The sequence below is a fragment of the Polistes fuscatus genome, unplaced genomic scaffold (assembly GCF_010416935.1).
Source record: "Polistes fuscatus isolate 324 unplaced genomic scaffold, CU_Pfus_HIC Scaffold3, whole genome shotgun sequence".
Classification (NCBI taxonomy): Eukaryota; Metazoa; Arthropoda; class Insecta; order Hymenoptera; family Vespidae; genus Polistes; species Polistes fuscatus.
Genome location: NW_025113107.1, coordinates 12,847,063 through 12,867,782, shown reverse-complemented (window position 1 = coordinate 12,867,782; position 20,720 = coordinate 12,847,063). Strand labels below are relative to the sequence as shown.

Here is a 20,720-nt window from a genome sequence, read left to right as displayed (position 1 = left end):
AATACAAAATTGCATAATGTAATGATACAAAAAAAAAAAGATAAAAAAGTTTTAATTTTACACTAATTTACTTGAATAATTTTTGTTTCTTTTTTGGATTTTGTTTAGACCATTTTGCTACAAACGATTTAACATCAAATTTTCTTTGACATCCTTTATAATTCATATACCTTATTTTTCCAAATACTTCACGTTCTGTAAAACCTTGATCATGAATACCACAAATTGACCACATACAACCTGAAGAAAAATTAAAACTTTTTAACATTTATCCAATTAACAGATTTATAGATTTTATACTTATTGTTTCGGTATGAAAATTGATGACACACCAACATAACCATTAGGATCATTTCCATCTAAACTATATTTATCATTTAGTAAAAGTGCCCATTCGAGAGCATTTTCTGGAGTTGGACTCCATTCTAATATTTTTTTAGCCCAATACATTCGTAAAAATCCGTGCATTTTTCCTTGCTGTACTAATTGATTTTGAGCTGCATTCCATAAATCATCATGCGTTAATGAATTTTCCAATTCATTCAAATTATATACATATTCGCGTTTATCATTTCTATAATAGATTTATATATTGTAATAATTTAAACAAAAAAAATTAATTTAAACTTAAAAGATCAGCGAACCAATTACCTATGTTTATTTAAAGTTTCTATCGCCCATTCATAGGCACCTTTCATACTATCATAATTTTCATTGTAAAAACAAAAATTATCACTGAGTTCACGACGAACAATAGCTTCTTCCATAAAAACTTCCATAGACCTTCCAATAGTCTTTTTATGCTCCATTACTTCTAAGATACAACGCTGTACTGATATCATACCAAAATGAAACCAAGGCGACAAATGACTAACAGCATCGGTTACTGGATCATTACGTTTGGAATGGTATTCTTTTAATCGATTTTTTATAAAATTATCCAATTCTAAAATACCACCTGAATATCCAGGCTTCGCCCATGTGACTTCTTTTACCGATTTATCTGCTTTTACATTTTTTAACGCGTTATTCCAATCATTTTTTGGAAATGATTCTGTCGTAGAATATTCATGTTTAATTACAGGTGGAAAGCCTGTTAAATATTCTTCTAACTTAGAATTTATTTTTGGGCGTATTGTTCTCGCAGCATATTCTAATTTATCCGAAGCAAGCCAACACGGCACAATGTTGTGCGCATCTACCTTTACAAAGAAATGTAGTGACTTACTAATAATAAAAATATAATTGTAATGAATATTTTTCTATAAAAAATCTAATATATACTTGACACATAGGAACATCGTCTGGTAATTTATCCATTACTTCTTCGACCCAACCCATGGGTAATTTTAGAGGAAAAAAGTCAGTAATAACTGCACCCATTTTATATTTTTTAACAAAATTTGGTACTACTGAACTTGGTTCGCCGTCTAACAAATGAAAATTAATATTCAAATCTGTACATTCTTTTTCAATTTCCATTAAACCATTTAAAAGGAATTTATAATGGCGCATTGTTGCATTAAGAAATTTGGGTAATATACAGAAACAAATATGAAGTGGCACTTTGTTTTTTATAGCTGTTCTTTGTGCAAATAGAAAAGCCCAATTATCTAAAATAATATTATACGTTTTATATTATATTATTCTAATTTGTTTTCAAAACGTCGTATATATATTTACCTTGAACCCTAGCATCGCGAAACATCCAATACAAAATACCCTTACAATCTTTTATATCATTTGATTGTTTTAACAATTTCACCCTTTTTTTATTAAATTGAAAGTCCATCACAGAATCTGCTACCTATATAAAATTAAATTCATACATGTGAACGATATTTGATAATCTAATAAGAACAAACAATAATATTTATAAAATTATCTGCATAAACATATGAGCATCTCACATTCTTTCTATCGTTTTCTATCTTTGTTATTAAATCTATAGTCTTCAATTTTTTTGTTGGTGGCTTTTCTGCCATTATTGTTTTTAAAATATTCTTCACTTTTATATTAACTTTCTATTATATAGAATAAAAATTAATAAACAAATAAATATTAGTACAATGCACGGGTTTAATTATAGAAACAATCTCCAAAAACGTGGTAGTATTTACGCGCCAAAGGATCACAACTAACTGAACGAGTAAGTCAAGTTAAAGTACAGATTCGATCGTTCGTTATTTACATTCAAATAATATTTGAATTATTCTTATTAAAATAAGAAAAGAAATAAAATAAAAGATTAATTTGTTATACTTTTGTTTTTAAAATTATATATTTTATAATCACAAAATATTATCTACCGTTGTTAATGTAGATTCATTTATTTACCTACTGTCGATATTGTAGATTTCTTCAAATGAAATATCATAAGACGGTAAGTTCATTTTCGTACTTAACGATTCATTATGGTAAGTTTTTATTATATCATAGATGATAAAATATATATAAAATCGAGAAGACAAGTGTAAAATAATTTAACATATTTTTTTATATATATATATAAATATATGTATACGAATAAAAACATAATATTATTATAAATGAATATAAATGTTGTTGAATAATTTAACGAAAGAAATGAAATTCCCTAGAATCATTTAATTTTCCGTATCGAAACCATTTTACCCGATTATGACTTTTTAATTATAAAGGACTATGACAAAAAGATATTTTTATTGAAATGAAAAAGAAGAAAAGAAGAAAACTATGAATCTTAAAGATAACCTTTGGAGAAAGTATGAAAATGTTAGATAAGTTTTCTGGAAAATCTAAATTTTACAAATGATTGAAGCGCTCTCATAATAGGAAAGTATAGAAACGAGGAAGAGGAGGTTTACCCGAATTGAGTATCCCGAGGGAAAAGAAAAAGGATTGTTTCAGTTACTATAGATAGCTAGCAAGCTAGCTAGCTAGCTAGCTATCTAGTTGCCTGGCCTAGAGTTCGTTTCATTTTTTCCTGGAAGAAAATTCGTCGCTTCTTTTTCGGAAAGAAAACGAAGGACATATAAACAGGCTGTTAGGATGTCACGGTTTTATCGTTTCCTTCATTTTCCTCATTTTCACGTGAAACCGGAAACACAAGGCTATCCGATTATTCAACGGATGAAACGAGAGAAAATTCCCACCAGTATGAGGATGAATTTCCCTTTCGACTAGGAGTTTATGTTAACGATGGAAGAGAAAAATTCCGAGAAAGATGGTGGTGGTAGGAATCCTTGCTTGCCTACGGGATACCCTCGGTTCAATGAAATCCTGGTCGGTTTTGGGAGTAGACGATCGTTTTGACGATCGTATGTCAAAGTTAAAGAGATTACGATACGTTAGTTTGTGACGTTTAATCATCATCCTTGACGAGATTTCAAATATTATTCTTACTTTTATATATATATTATTATACTGAAGAATAAATCGAATAATAAACTGACGACACGAGTACGATACGACAGACACTATGAGAACATAAGACCTCTATCATTATTATTCTCTTTAATTGTTTTATTTGATTGTTATTAAATATAAATGAAAACACAATTTTTTCGAAGCTATGATTATTTGTATGGTATATTTAATTTCTATGTCTCTCTATCGTGGCAAGTTTAATATACCTACGATAGACCTTAAAAAAAAAAACATTAACTTTTATTCTTTATTTATTATTTTTCATATCTTTTTTTTTATTTCTACGCGAAACAGGAAAATCCTCGGAAATTCTATGATACCCTGTTTCGAAACGAGAAAAAGTAGCACTCCTTCCTCTCTCTCTCTCTCTCACTCTTTCTCTGTTGTACTTTGTTTTGTTGAAACGTTCACTTATTAGGACAAGATTGTTTCGGTAATAATTATGATAGTAAATTAACAATTAGTCGCACAAAAATTATACAAAAATAATTGTAATGTAAAATAAATCATAAGGAAAAGAAAGAAATGTTGTCAATTATCCAATACGTTTTTAATTCTCCAAATGATTCGATTGTTCCACTTTCGATCGAATGAAATCAACCGAATAAATTCCAAGACATTAATTAACTTTAACGATACCCTAGAGTAAATGAAGACAACTACACAAAAATATATTTTCATATCTATATTTGGATATACAAAAAAAAAAAAGTAATCTAACCCTTGATCTCCTATTGCAAAGATTTCGGTATAGTGTTCGAAACATTTTCCAGATGTTCCTCGAATTTCCATTGAAAGCGCACGCGTGCTTTCATCGATGAGTTTTCCAAGCGTTTCCTGATCCCATTGGATCCCAGGAACGAATTTACTTTCGTTAAAGTATGGCATCCTGTTCATTGGCAAGACAGATGACAGATGCAAACCGTCGATGAGAAACATCACACGTTAGACCTAAACGTTATTGATTAAAAAAAAAAACAAAAATACGAAATGAAAATTCGATCTAAACGAAAATGAAAAATATTTTTGGAATCTTAAATTTACGAAAAGAAAACAAACAAACAAAAAAATAAAACAATTCGATCGATAAATCGAATTAAAAGTAATCATTATTTGAATGATACACTTATATACCTACAGACAAGTAATATTAAATCGGTTAATCTCAGTTAATAATCAAATCAATCTTAAGCTTATGGTTATAAGACTAGCTATAGCTAGCTAGCAAGACTCAAGAGTATACCGATTCCATTATTGATTTAATTCGACGGAAACATCGAGATGGTTGAACACCACTGAACCAGTCACCAACCAATTATACCCTCCTTTCTCATCCTTTCAAGATTAACCCCATCCTCACCCTCCCCTCCTCCCTCTAGCAACGTAGGAGTCGGCAACATCCTACTCAGGACTTCAATCCTGTTCCATACTGTCTATTCACTTTGCTCCCTATTAGTCTCCTTCTCTCTCTTTTTCTTTCAAAATATAGGAGTAGGGATCGTGGTGTGTCCTCTAAAGGTAGAACAGTAGAGTACTCACCTGTTCAGGTGAGCCAATCTCTAGCCAGGGGTGTCGGCGGGCCATTCGATAGAAAAAGTGCCGATTTGCCCGAAAATCAGGGACTCTCGTAGCAGGCTCTCAGAAGGGTAAAGGGTGTTGTTTCACCTCTTATCGTTTAACGTAGGTGGTTGAACGTACTAATACTAATACTACTACCTACTTCCTATATTTGGTTTTCACTTCCTCTCTTCCTAGCTTTCCCGCGGGATTCCCCAGGCTTGTCGAGGAGTCTTCCTCCCTCTCAGTCAATTCGATTGGCTACGACGACGACGGAAAGCGCGCTCGTATCACAGGGTAACAAGCTTTGCAGAGGTCTATTCAACTTACTCCCTACTCTTTTACGGTTAGCTATGATTCAAGAGGGAAAACCTAATCGACCGTGATATCCTCTCTACTGTGTGTTTACTTTTTTTTATACTTATTATTATATAAATGTATTCAATGAAAATTTAATGATCGATAACAAACGAGAAATATCATATTTACAATAACATCATATTTATTATAATATCTACATTTGTTTTTGTTGTTTTTTATTCCAAACACTCTGATAAACCTCGAAGTTAAATCTTTTTCTAATTTTTGTTTGTTTAATTTATCATCGAAAATTAATTTAGTTCATTCAAATGTTAACAATATATATAAAAAAAATAAAAAAAAAATAAAGGTGTAAATTTAACACCTCTAAATACACTTAAACAACATAACTCATTGTTATTCTTTACGTATATTTTTAATTGCATTGAAACGCAAACCTTTAAATATCTCAATTTAAGGTTAATTGGAGTTAGGCCACTTTCAAAATAAACGGCTCATATATACATATTTCTCTTCTTCCACTTTTTTTGATGCTTTATTTTTTATTTTTTTAATGCATAATATTAAATCGTACGATCTACTCGGATGAGAACTACATGTTTCTTCGAAGTAAAATAAAAGAAAAAAAGATGCAAGAAAATGATGATACTTTTATTCTTGCATTTTTTTTTTTGCTATAAAAATCACTACGTATATATATATTATATCTTTTTTTTATTATTATTTATAGAATATGAGATATATATGGTGGAAATGGTAACACTTGGAAAGGTATAATATCGAGGAAAATCGTCATAAAGTTATCACTTTCATCATTTCAAATCAAATTTTCATATATATATATGTGTATGTGTGTGTGTATGTGTGTGTATACGTTTACGAGTCCCGTTTAATTTCAGAAGATTCCATAAACGCAAACACGCCTACCTTTTGTAGGAAATGCACTCCCGTCGTAAAATGAAAATGGTAGCAGGTGGAAGTGAGACGAACGAAGGAGAAAAGACAAAGTAGGAGAAGAAGAATATGAAGAAGAAAAAAAGAGAGAGAGAGAAGAAGAAGAAGAGAGAAAATGGGGAGGAAAAGATGGCACGTAAAGAGAAAGGGTGGCTGCTAGCAAATGTACGACGACGAAGTGGGAAGAAAAAAAGGGTAAAGGAAAACAAAAAAGAAAAAAAAAAGGGTGACGAAGAGAAAATCGCACGAGGAAAAAGGAATTCTCGAAGGGTTGGAAGAAAACAATACTGAAACGTATATCTGCATTCTCTTATTCTCAATTTACTCATACGTGTAAACGTTATTTTTATGTAACTCGTGTTCACTACTCATTATGAAGCTCAATTTATAAGAATTGTAGAAATATCGAAATAAAATTTGTTGGATTATATTAAAAAAGAGAAAGAGAGAGACAGAGAGAGAGAGAGAGAAGAAATTTGATCTGGAAATTGTATCGATGTATCTGTCTTTTCTTTTTTTTTTAAACGCGAAATTCGGTCAAACGTAAATTTTAAAATTAATAGAATTAAATTACAATCGTTGGTATCGTCAGGAAGAGAAACAAAAAAAATAATATAATTAATTATATATATATTAATTATATATATATATATAATATATATTAATTAATTAAAATAATAATTATTATAAATATATATAATTAAAATAATAATAAATAATAATTAATATATATAATTAATTATATATATATATATATATATATATATATATATATATAATAATTAATAAATATAATTAATTATATATATATATAATATAAAATTATATTTTTAATTATATGATATATAATTAAAAAAAATAAATTCCATTGATAGATTCGCGATATCTTATGTTAATCTCTCTCTCTCTCTCTTTATTTCTTCATTATTTTTATTTAATAATATTGTATATTTATACGCGTTGTTTTATTCGAATAAAAATCGTCGGCGATTGTCATATAAGCTAATCGAAGAAAGAAAGCAAAAATTGAATTGCAAATTAATTTGATCGATATTAAATCCTATTCCTCCCCTCTCCTCCTTTTCGCTCGTAGGAATTTTCTTTTTTACATTTTTATTAAAATCTTATAAAATATTATAACGTTACGAGAATTGTTCGCGTATTGTTCAACGAAAGCAACGTTAAATCTTTCAAATTTTTAGTACTTTCCACGTATTCGTATTATCAACGATCAAAAATTCAGAGAATACAGAATGTAATATGTACATCGTGTTATATCTCGCTAGGAAATCGAACCATATCGATAATCCCACTACCCCCCCTTCCCCCTTCCCCCCTTCTCGACCCTTTCTGTCTCTCTTTCTCACTTTTGAAAATCAAATGGACGAACATTTCGCGTTTGGGTTGATGTACCGAAAATTTCATTGGACGCGGTCGCTTTGTTAATTATTTCGTTACCGTATGCATAATGCATCGTTGGCTTACTAGACATTATGGCACTGATCCGCGATATCGAATAACGTTTTTTTTATTTCTTTTCTTTTTTTTTTTATTTTTATTATTACCTATAGAATATGAGATATATATTGTGGAAATGGTAACGCCTGGAAACGTATAATATCGGTGAGAACATCATAAAGTTATCATGATCATCATTTCAAATCAAATTTACATATATATATATATATTGAATGATTTGATTTCATTGGAAAGAAAAGAATCGTAAAGCATTTTTTGCGCTGGAATTTGCGGAATTGGCTTTTCCGTATAAAATACGACTAACTTGAGAGTTATATATATATATATATATATAAATGTGTATATGTATAAATGTAAAGGTATGTGCTGAAGCGTATACTTCAGCACGTTACCCTTAGGATCTCGCATACAACGGACGTCATATAGAAACCATAGAAGTAAGGTTCAAGGAGGCACCCTTAAAAGGTCAAAAGTTCGTTCTCCGCTTGCACCCTGCAAGAAACATCTTCGAGAGTAGCTGGTGCTGGTGTTCCTGCCCCTGTCGCATGGCAACACCAATTACTCGAGTGTCGAAATAAAAGCCCCCTTCATATTCTTCCTTATCTGATAATAAGTTTCCTCTTGTCATCAATCTATCATCATTCGTATACATACACATATATATATATATATATATATATATATTGTTGAACTTTATTTTTTTTTTTATTATTCCGAACAAATGATTGAAAAGAGAGAGAGAAAGATTTTGACTGGATCCATTGAATTCGAAAGTTGTATCGAAAAAAACAAAAAAAAAAGAAGAAAAAAAATAGGAAAGACCGTGCCTTTGGCTCTCGATGAAAATCCGTGATTGGTTTAACGTGATAGAAGAAAAAAGCTTTTATCAAAAACAAAACAAAAAAAAATAAAGAAAAAAAAGGGGAGCTTTTATTTGATTAAAAATAACTAAAAGCATTGATCCTTAAACTTCCCACGTAGCTTTTTTATTCGAATATGGATATAGAAATGATATATACGATGAATCGGTCAAAGGTCAAAAATCATGATTAATTCCACTTTTAGTTAAATTTTACAAAATCCCGATAGCCAAGAGTATTTGATCGGTACTTCATTTTATTTGTATTTCACAGATGAATTTTTCTATGATAATTAAACTCAATCAATTTTCAACTGTAATCGACGATCATACTCTTATACTTTGAAAACGTAATCCAATTAAAAACTTTTCAAATAGGGTTGAGCCCTAAGGAAAAAAAGTGCAAAGGGTTAAAAAAATGAAAAATAATTGTTCGATAACGTTTGAATGTTAAATGTTAAATAGCTGGTCATTTTTGTCCAAAATACTTTTAAGATTTTAGAGATTTTTTGGATGAAAGATATGATGTACGTCGTAAAGGAACCCATTCCCTGAATTCAATAAAACGAGGAAGAAATGTTTTTCGGCGTACCCTCGTAAACGGATAATATGCTATTCAGCAAATAACTTAGCAAGCAGTACCGCATCACGGTAGTTTCCCAACAGCTATTCCGGATTCTCTCTCACTACTTACTCTCACCTAACCCGAGATTATGCGAAACTGTGAACGCAGAAAGGCTGACAATGTATGGAAGAGATTGATAATTATGAGGAATAAGGAAAGAAAAAAGGAAGGAAAGGGATAGGAAAAACAAGGATAACACAGAACACTTCCGTTTGTTTCGTATTTATAATGAAACATTTTTCAAACTAAAATTCAACAAATTACGAGATGAATAGCAACATCTGCATAATTCAAAGAATTTTCTTCTTATAAATATTTGAACGAATTCATCTATACAAAGTGAAATATTACATTTTAATAAGAATAATAAGATAATAATAATAAATAATAAAAATAATTTTAAATGAATTCATACATATATTATATGTAATATTTAATATATTAATTTAATTATTTAATATATAAATAATATTTAAGATATGACAAATTCGTTTCTTTTATACTTTTTATATCTATGAATTTAATTACGATCGTGTAAATAAAAATATGAATAAATAATAGGTCTCATTTTCCATCAAAAATAATTGTAAATTAAACGTATATAAGGTTCGAATATTACAATGAATAATTTGTGAAAGTGTTGCACGATTTTTAAATAACAATTATAATAATAATTAATATTCGTACAATACTCTCATTACATTGTAATCAAAATAAATTATCAAAAATATAACGATTCGTACGATTTTATCCTACGAACCTACCTTTTGTAAACAAAAACAAAAATCTACAAAAAAAATTAAAAAGAATTTTATCTCATAAGAATAAAAGAACTGGTGTGTGTACTTATGTACGCACGTAAGAAGTTATACTTCTTTGCCGTACCAAAACGAACATAACCTCAATAACCTCAAAAATAACTTTAAAAAAAAACAAAAAAGAAAAATTTATATTATTATTATTATTATTATTATTATTAAAAAAAAGGAAAGAAACATATTTTCAATCGATCGATATTATATATATTAGAAAGAATAAAATATCATAATATCATAATAATCAGTTCCCGCTCGATCATTTAAGTAAAGCAGCGCTGAGTACAATTAGTACTTGGATGGGTGACCCGCTTGAGAATAAAAAAAAGAGGAAGAAGAAGAGAAAAGAAGACAACTTCATGCCGTATACTTGAAATCACTTTGCCGCGCGTCGTAAATACCGACAAACTTCATGGTGTCGTTCGGAAAAAAATCACTCCCATCACATTTTCCCAAACGCGCCAAAAGAAGTATAACTTCAAAAATTAAACTGCTGATCGTCGCAGATTAATATTATTTATTATCGAATAAAAAAGGTGGTGATGTGCAATGGGGGGGGGGGCTGAGTAGGAGGTAATAAATAGAAAGAGAAGAAAAAATAAATTAGCTAAATAAGAAATAAATAGAAAGGTGAGTTGATCGAAGAGGAAAGTGAGAAGGGAGGAGAGAAGAGGGAGGAAGAAGAAGAAGAAGAAGAAGCAGAAGTAGAAGCAGAAGCAGGATCAGAAGCAGGTGATGCTCGTTTCTCGTGAAACGAACAAAGGATTCGAAATCCTTCGATGGAATTTCGTGCCGACCTTCGAACGATTCTCGACGGAGTCTTTAGTAAGTACGTACGTGTATATAGGATGCAATGTGTGTGCCTCTCCCCGTCTTCGATAAATTTCTCAAACGAATGATCCCGATCGGAGGACGGTACTACCTACGGTGTCGTTGGTGATGGTGGTGGTGATGGTGGTGATGGTGGTGGTTGTATCTCTCTATGGAATGCCGCGTACGATCTGCCGTGGAATTTGATGCTCTCGAGGGTGCACCTTTGTAACCGAGTCTACTCGCTAAAATCCGAACCGAATATGCGAGTAAGTGAGAGAGAGAGAGAATATAAACTACCCGTTGGGATATATCGATCAATTTGAACATTTAACGTCGTTATTGAAATTACTTGACGTAACGTTGATGATACGTATAAGCCCGTGTATGGGTATTGGATATCTTCTGAAACAAAAAAAAAAAAAAGAAAGAAAAAGAAAAGGTAGGCGCGAGATGGTTTTCCTAACGAGAATATGTCACAGATAAAAATGGTCGAATTCTAGAAGAGGGATGGGGGGACGGGGTCGTTCTCTTCCTGTCGTTAAATAAAAGACAGGAGGTCAGTTTTTCAAGGAACGAAAGTTTGTCCGTGAATCGGGCCATGGATCGGACATCTGCTGGCCATCTGCCATCAACAGTGAACTCTTCTTCTTCCAATGGTTAGAGACCAAGAAAACCAGCATCAGCAACATAAGCTAAAGGAAGAAGGGATGAGTATGTGATAGTGGTGGTGGTGGTGGTGGTAGTCCTATTGGTGAACCGGTGAAAGAAGCCCACCCTACTTGATCTTTTCTCGCAAGGTGCAAGGTGTCCTGGCTGAAATCAGAGGCGAAGTAGGATACCCTACGCTTTTTTTTTTCGTCTGACAGATATAATAATAATAATAATAATAATAATAAAAAAAGAAAGAATGAAAGGAAGGGAGGGAGGAAGGTGAACGCAAATGTTCGAGATTGAGAGCGCAAGCTGGTGATGATCTTCTTGCCTCGACTTTGGCTCGCGAACACGGATTTTTACAACGTTGTAAAAATAAGCCTTAGCGTAACGCGAAAAATAAAAAGGGAAAGAAAGATCTAAAGGTACGATAAAAAGAGAAAAAGAGAGTGTGAGAGAGAGAGAGAGAGAATTTTGTTGAGATGGTTACCGCCTGCGGGGAACTAATTAGGCATTAACCTCGCGCGTTTTATGAGCCTGCACGAGCTGCTCGTTAAATTAATCTTTTACGCGCGGGCCCAGATTCTGCACCTTATGCGAATGATGACCCACTACACACAAACGTTTCCCCCCCCCTTCCTCCTTCCTCGTTCCTCCTCTATCGGCATCCTCTCTGAATCTTGAGAGAACACCTGCCGAGAGATCACGGGAGAGATCATTTTACCTCCTGGCAATCTTTTTCTCTCAATCGATTCTTCGGATAACGGATCTGATCCGTTCTCAAAAAAACGTCTATCGATCGTATCGAGAAAACCGTATCGGTGGTCGTGAGATTATTGCATAAGATGCAACTTCTTATTTTCGTGCATTGGTATTTTATCGTGATATGATAAAACTGATAAGAATTATGTAATATATTGATTTACATTTTTTTTACAAACAAGAGTATTAGTTTTGAAAAAAAAGGTAGGGAATTTCGGAGAGTTTTTTTTTTTAATTATAAAACTACGTATAATAATGTTTATAATAAAATAAGTATATTTATATAGACGACAATTGGAGCAACGATTTTAATTAAATGTTATTTAATATTGTCATTTGTAAATTCAGTCGTGATAAAACAATCACGGAAATTGGTGGATTTAAAATACGACAATTTTACGTAACTAATAATATACTTTTATGATAATATATATATATTAGATTTAATATTATACGAATTATTTTAAAATACAATTGATTCATCGATTTTTACGTTCAGCGAGTGTCCTTTTTATTTTTCTTATCATATTTTTGATCGAAAGATTATATGACAAGTTATCGAAAATTTGACTGACATTAATCTGACGAGATATAAAAATTAATGAAACAAGGTGGTATGCTCGAAAAGAAGAAGAGGAAAAAAAAAGAAGAGGAAGAAGAAGAAGAAGAAGAAGATAAAAAAAAAGAACGACCAAGCCCCCGTTATTTTTGACTTCGGAAAAGTATCTCGATAATCCATAATATCGCTATTTCGGATAAGTTTGACCTAGTTCATCTCGTTCTCTCTCGTGCTTGGAATATTCAGCTTCGTACATTTCGCTGCCAACGTTACCAACAACCCAGTTGTTGCAGTTGCGATTAAGGGTGACCAATTCGACTTTGATTAAACTTTTTGCCTTCCTGCTTCCACCCACCTATCTACCTACGTGTCACAATATTAATTGAATCAGAACACTCTTGGAATTATTATTTCGGATAAAAAGTTATTTACACGTACTTTTTAAGATGCAACGTATCGTCGTTGTAAACAAAAATAAAAGTTTATATTAAAAGGAAAAAAAAAAAAAAAGAAAAATATTCGTTAGTTATTACATCAATATATAATACATACTTTAATATTTATTATTAATCTACCTGAAAGGGTTCTCTCCCTGAAGGTAAAAAAAATGAATGTTTCTATTAACAAAAATGAAAAAATATTTGTTAGTTATTATTATTATACGTCAATATAATACTTTATTTTATTTATTATTAATCTCCCTAAAGGGTTATTATTATTATTATTATTATTTCGATCGTAGGTACCTTTTGTTCGCGGATTGTAAATTGCGCATATACAGCAAGCATGCAAGCAAGCAAGCAAGCAAGCATGCAAGCAAGCTTGGCACTAGAGAATTTCTCTTGCTTCCGGGAGTTGGATAGGCGCTTATATTCTCGCGGCAGATTGCAACGGGAGTGGTTTCAACCTCGAATGGGATCGGTAAACTCGACTTTAGCAACTAATAGGGGCTTTAACCCTCGACGCTTTGCGGTTTGGGATTTTCCCTCGATTTCTCCCCCCTCTCCCTCTCTTCTCTCATTGGTGACTCCCCGAACTTGCTACATTATTGCCACTCGCATAATCCTCATATTCTCTCTCTCTTACTTTCTCTTTTTTGGTCTGACAAAAGAGTTAGAGAAAAAAAAAAGGGGAAATTAATTTCTACGCGATAAGGACCCTTTTTTTTTTCTTCCTTTTTTCGTTTCAAAAATCATATATTCCCGTTTGACCCGTTTAACTTTTCTATTAATAACAAATGACGTTTATATTTGATCGTTTCGATTTAATACAAAAATCAATTTACCATCAACGTAATCGTGTTTCTTATAATTGATTGGTTTTTTTTTCCCTCCCTCCTCTCCCCCCCCTTCCTTTTAAATGTTTGTCATTCGCGACAAAACGAGAAGAGTCGTATTCGATACTTGGAATAAAGTAATTACGTCTATGAGAATTTATATATGTAAATTTGTATTTACGTATGTGTATGCGTATATGTGTGCGTCACCGATGCCAATTTCTTCGTCTCGTTATAAATGTATGTTTCTCACTCATGTATGTATATAGATTTACGTATAAATGAGTATATACGTATCTATGTACTTGCGTATAATGAACGTATACGTATATCGATGTTTAACGTAAGATCATTTTACTTATTAACGTCTAACGTTGACGTACACGATAGAACATATATGTAAGCAAGTATAATATATACGTATATAGGAAGTATACGAATACATACCAAGAAATTAGATACATTTACGTGTGCTTACGCACACGTAACAACCTCGAGGACTATTCTTGACATTATATAGATCATCGCGAACGTAATAAATCTATATAGATATACACTTTAGTTGCATTAATCATTAACGTTAAGAATGATATTAACTTTTCTAACGAGGTTTTTCTCGTCATCGAATGAATACAAATAGTCATCGTTTTAACATTATTAACGATACATCTTACGTAAGAATTTTTCCGATGTAATTAACATAAGAATATATCATTTGTACGAACAAAGAAGAAGAATAAGAAGAATAATACAAAAAAAAGAAAGAAATGAAAGAATAAAGAGAGAGAAAAGAAATAAACCGAGTATTAATTAACGTAAGTAAACACGTAATAAAAAAATACGAATGAACATTTGCCGATGGATCTCGATATAAGTATTGTATATTAATAATTAGCAATTCAAATGACTTACATACATACATACACACATACATGCATACATACATACATACGTACATAATTATTTATACGTTTGCTGATAAAAATATGAAACAGTTTAAAAAAAAAAAGAAAAAGAAAAAGAAGAAAAAACAAAGTAAAGAAAAGAAAAGGAAAGAAAAAGAGATGTACGTATAAAATACATAATATATCGTAAAGAACAATTTCGAAGGTTAAACGTATAACAAACGCGACACAGTTAATCGTCCATGCTTATCGTACGAGCAGCACGCTTGCAGCAGATAAAGATCGGTCACGCGCGTTTTCCATAAAACAGCAACGGCAACGGGAACGGTAATCGAAAGGAGGGACTAAGGGGGGGTTGTGGGGGGTACTGTTGGTTGGGTTTAGATTGGGAACGAAACGAGAACACCACGCACGGCACCGGCACACGCCTGGTAGGAAATGCAAATTCTCTCGCATCGGATTATGCCAAAACGTTTGCTTGCTCCCGTTTAGGCGCCAGTACGCTAACAATTCTCGAATAATATATAAACCTGGCTTATTATTATTATTACAAGCATGCACGATATAATATCGTTGAGAGGATGATTCGTTTCGAAAGAGAAAGAGAGAGAGAGAGAGAGAGAGAGAATATAACGCACGTTTTACGGTTCATTGATTACACCTAAACACCCCCCTCGACTCTCCCCCCCCCACTACAATTCAACTCTAACTCCAGACAGATGAGATGATAATCGTTTGTGTAGGTAATCGATAAGCCATTGTTTTTGGGCAATCTATTCGCGTTATTACGTATGTAATTTATATATGATGATTGTTGATAGTAGTAGTAGTAGTAGTAGTAGTAGTAGTAGTTTAAATATCATCGAACCAGAAAATATTATATATGTATATGTCGAATAAATCGTGTAAGTGAAACAAAGATATCATTTTGATGATGATGATGATTATTATTATTATAATTATTATATTTTAGGTGAGATAGATACGTCATCGATTTTTGTCGTAAGAGAAAAGAGGGAAACAAGAGTGTGCGAGAGAGAAAGGGTATAAAAAAAAAAAAAATCAATTGATCATGAGTGCAGCAGCAGATTCTCGCGTAAGGGGGAAAAGCTAGCACGTTCGATGGACTCGTCGTCTCCTACGTTCCCGTTCTCCGAGAATAGATAGAATCTGTAGATCGGTAAATGGCTGCCAAGTCGATGTTACTCCGGCTTCTATCCTGACTGCAAAAAAACGAGTATGTCGAGATTAGCCGCTATATTCGTATTCGTGCATTGAATATATTTTTATTTTCTCTTCATCTCTCTTTTCTATCTATCATCAAAATTCCATTCTACTCTTTTTTTTTCTTCTTTTTTATTTATTTATTTATTATATACTTTATATAACTATATATATATTTTTTTTTTAATTAAAAAATAAAAACAATAATTTCTATAGAAATGAAAATATTACTATTTCAAATATTTTCTTCGTCTTTTCTATCATCGAATTTTCATATTTTTTATTTTATTTCATTTATTACTTTTATACAACTATATATATACGTGTCAAACAAAAAAAAACCAGAAAATATATATATTTTATATATTAATTAAAAAAAAAGAAACAAAAGGAGACAATTATTTATAAAATATATATATATATATATATATAAAAATGATTTATATTTTTTCTATTAAATATATATTTCCATCACGATTGCGCGTCCATTAGCTCTCTCCCGATAATGGACGGAATAAGTTTAAAATAGATACGAAGCCTGACACGCGCGAGACTATCATTGGCATACCACGAGAGACAGGTTAGTGCCAACGCATTTGTGAGAAAAAAAAGAGACAGACAGAGAGAGAGAGAGAGAAAGAGAGGGAGGAAAGATTTTGGCGCGTCACTCAGCATCCAAGCACTCCTCACCCTCTTCCTCCTCCTCCTCCTCCTCTTCCTCCTCTAACCCAACACCTTCTTTGCCGCCTCTTCGATAGGTGCAGCAAAAGCAACACCACCAACTGCACCAGCACCAGTACCACCAACCAGCACCGACATCAGCACCAACAGCAATTCCAACGTGAAACGCCAACGCATTCAACGCACATATATCGCAACATTCACAAATATACATCTATGTAATATACACACACACATACACACATATACAGAGACATATATATATATACTTATATCTCGTTGGTCCACGAGAATCTCCGTCTGTGGCTCCGAGAACGGAGAGACGTGCCAGACGACCGGCGCTACGAGGAATCCCCACGTGCACCTGAATACCGGAGTTGCCTGTTGTTTGCCTGCTTACCTGCTTGCTTACCTGCCTGCCTGCCTGCCTGCCTGGCTAGTTGCTTGCGTACCTGCTTGCTTTCTTGTTCGACCGCCACATTATTTGCCGGTTGCTTGCGTAAGAAAGACCGACAAACACGACCGTTCGAAGAGACCAACTTGTACTCTCGATTTTCTTTCACCCTCTTACACGTTATCTATCTTTGTCTATCTATCTATTTATCTATTTTTATATCTAATTTTTTACTTTTTCTCTTTCTTTTTTTGAATGTAATTTTTTTGTATTATATTATCATCTAAAAATTCTATCAATCGTCTAACACGTTATATTTCCTATATTATTCATTGTCTTTTTGTAATATATTAATTCTATTTAATATATAAATTAGATAAATAATACGTCGGAAGCTTTTAGTTATGCGATATAGGAATTATTATAACGTTTAATTAAACTATACAATTATAGGAGAGTTAATAGTTTGTTATGATATTACACTATTACTTTAATATATCTATCTTGTAATTGTATTTACATTAGAGTATGTATAAATTTAAATCGCGTTAGTATTTAATTATTGAAGTTATACTTCTTTTGGCGCGTTGGGGAAAATGTAATGGGGAGTGATTTTGTTCCGAGCGTCTGGAAAAACGACACCATGAAGTTTGCCGGTATTGACGACGCGCGGCAAAGCGATTTCAAGTATACGGCATAAAGTTGTCTTTCTTTTCTTCTTCCCCTTTTTTTCTCAAGCGGGTCACCCATCCAAGTACTAATCGTACTCAGCGCTGCTTTACTTAAATGATCGAAGCGAGAACTAATGCTGTAATCGCGCCATGGCTGTTGACACATGAAGTAATTCGATATATCTTTCTTATATTTAGTGTGGACTGATATCTATATTTTGATATTTTCTTTTTCTTTTTTTTATTCTTTTTTATATATATATATAATAATTATTATTTTTTTTTAAGTTATTTTTTTTCTTTGAAGTTTTTTTTTGAAGTTATTTTTGAGGTTATTGAGGTTATGTTCGTTTTGGTACGGCAAAGAAGTATAACTTCTTACGTGCGTACATAAGTACACACACCAGTTTTTCGATTTAATTTTGTTGATTATATTTTTGGTTGTCGTTGAATATAAAATTTATTATCTATAACGGATTACAAAAGTAGGATTAAAATCTAACAATAAGAATAATTGAGTACAATGAGTTGATATACTTGGATTATGAAAAATGTTGACAATATATATATATATCTGTCTCTTTTTTTCTTTCTTTTCCATTTTCTTTGACGTTACCAGGGCTGTTTCTAGCATTAGAATGCGCGTAGGCGAATGCACGTACGCGTCGGTACTAACACTTTATTCTTAATGTCTGCCACGTTTTATAATATATCGCGCTTTGAAATAACCGGTGTATCGCTCGTTTGTAACGCTGTTACGGGTGATTATTCGAATGAAAAAGAAAAAGAAAAAGAAAAAAAGAACATATGTGTGTATATACGTGTAAGTAATACACGTTGAACGATTGGAATGCAGTATAGGAACTTGGAAGAATTTTGAATGACGGTTGAGAGAGGTTCAACCACTTTGATTTCTAACGAGATATATGTTTATTGCTTGATTCAATGCAATTCAATGACATTTTCTATTATTTTAACTTTTTTTCAATCGAATATATACTCAAAAATTCATACTCTTGAGAATACTATTAAAATGAACCAAAAAAGTACGTGTTTTTGTTCACTGTGTTCTTTCAGATAGCACAATTTCTTGCAAAATTTTTTTATATGCAAGTGAAATATTAATAAAAAAAAAAATAGAAACGAACGATCTTTTGGTTCACCCTAATAATCATTTCATTTCAAGCGAATCCAATTAATCAAAAATCAAGACAAATGTTTAGACAAAATTATCTTTTTAATCGATCTATGATTGTTAGTGAAATTAAATGATTCCTACAAAAAAAGAAAAAAAAGAAAAAAAAATAGGAAGACGGGGAAATATCTTTTCTCTAACCCTAAAATTCTATACGATTCTAGGGGACAAAAACGTTGAATGGGGAGAGAAGAATGAAAGTAAAGAGAGTGTAGGTTGAGAATAAAGGTACGAATGGATGGATGCTGAGGTAAATCCTCGACGTTTGTCATTCAACATAGATGCAGGATGAAGAATCTAAGAGGGAGGCAGAGAGGAGGAATCAAACGAGAAGAAGAAAAAGAAGAAAAAATAAAAGTAGGAATAGGAGTAGGTGGAGTAGGAGGAGGAGTAGGAGGAGGAGGAGGAGGATGACGACGAAGATGTAGAAAATGAAGAAGAAAAGGAAAGCTGTTAGAAAGATAGAAGAAGAAGAAGAAGAAGAAGTGGTAGCAAGAAACGCAGAGAGAGAGTAGAGAGTTCTATTTCTGATTCCCGGGACACCTAAGAATAACTTTGCACAACCGAGAATCGAGAGGGCTTTCCCAATCCCCAGGACAGCAGCCTCCGCCTTTTGACTTCTTCCTACGCCTATCCGAGTGACTACGGAAGAAAGAAATAAGAAAAAAGAAATTCTTTCTTTCTCAACCCCTACCATTCCCTCTCTTTTTCCCTCCCTCCTACCATTATATCTTTTTCTTTGTCCTAACTTTTTTCGTCCTTTTCTAACCTCATATTTTACCTCGACCTTTTGTCCCTTTGTTTCTCATCAAATAATTTAGTATATATTCTTTATTTTATTATCCTTTTGTTCTCTTTCCATAATTGTAACACAATCGGATTCCAAATTTTACGTTGAGATATTCGATGATTCGAAATTGTTCAAAGTTTCGTTCGGATATTTGAATTTTAGTTAAAAAAAAGGGATTGCTCTCTGTTTCTATTAATTTTTTTGTAAATTAATAATTACGTCGGAGAATAATATTATATATTAATTTATTTAATATTTATTTAATAATATTTTATTGACCCTAGAGCCTAGGCTCCCTAAAGGCCATTAATTACAGTATAGTACAATGTAATGCATAGATAAAACAAAATGGAAATTAAAATTATGTAATTATTATTAAACCTATCAATTATATTATATATTAATTTTATATATTATTATATTATATATTAATATTATATTTATATATATTTTCTTTAAATTTATAATCCCCAAAATATTGGAACTACAAACTTGTTCTTATGCGTAATAATATAATATCAAGAAGTTGTTGTATAGGTTGGTAATTATAATCGTCAACGCTTTAAGTAATTTTCATTTTTTTTTTGAAATATTTTAAATCCATATAACTCGGTCTCCTAATTATTATTATACGATACTTTAAATTTTATTAAACTTTCTTTCATACATTTAATTATCGCTTTAATGATAGCGTAAATTAATCCATATATTCGAACGAAAAAAAATTGAATTAAATATCGATTAAATTTTGATCAATCTTTTATTTTTTTTTTTATTATCC

At 31.8% G+C, this 20,720-nt stretch overlaps 1 protein-coding gene across 1 annotated transcript; it reads right to left on the bottom strand.

Annotated features, from left to right (window-relative positions):
• Positions 1 to 67: 67 nt before the first annotated feature.
• Positions 68 to 2,162, bottom strand: LOC122519406 (deoxyribodipyrimidine photo-lyase). The gene is made up of 6 exons (XM_043638811.1): positions 1,911 to 2,162; positions 1,684 to 1,807; positions 1,285 to 1,613; positions 652 to 1,202; positions 333 to 574; positions 68 to 240 (listed from the first exon to the last, which is right to left on the bottom strand). Exons 1-6 carry the CDS (start codon positions 1,983 to 1,985, stop codon positions 68 to 70), a joined length of 1,494 nt encoding a protein of 497 aa, XP_043494746.1. The 5' UTR covers positions 1,986 to 2,162.
• Between the last annotated feature and the right edge of the window lie 18,558 nt (positions 2,163 to 20,720).

What these genes read in the sequence shown, in the direction of transcription:
- LOC122519406 (XM_043638811.1), bottom strand. Translation starts at nt 1,985, where the DNA reads ATGGCAGAAAAGCCACCAACAAAAAAATTGAAGACTATAGATTTAATA. An exon ending in ACGATGTTCCTATGTGTCAA is followed by an intron (nt 1,203 to 1,284) that starts GTATATATTAGA and finishes TTCTTTGTAAAG; the next exon opens with GTAGATGCGCACAACATTGT. An exon ending in TGATCCTAATGGTTATGTTG is followed by an intron (nt 241 to 332) that starts GTGTGTCATCAA and finishes ATTTTTCTTCAG; the next exon opens with GTTGTATGTGGTCAATTTGT.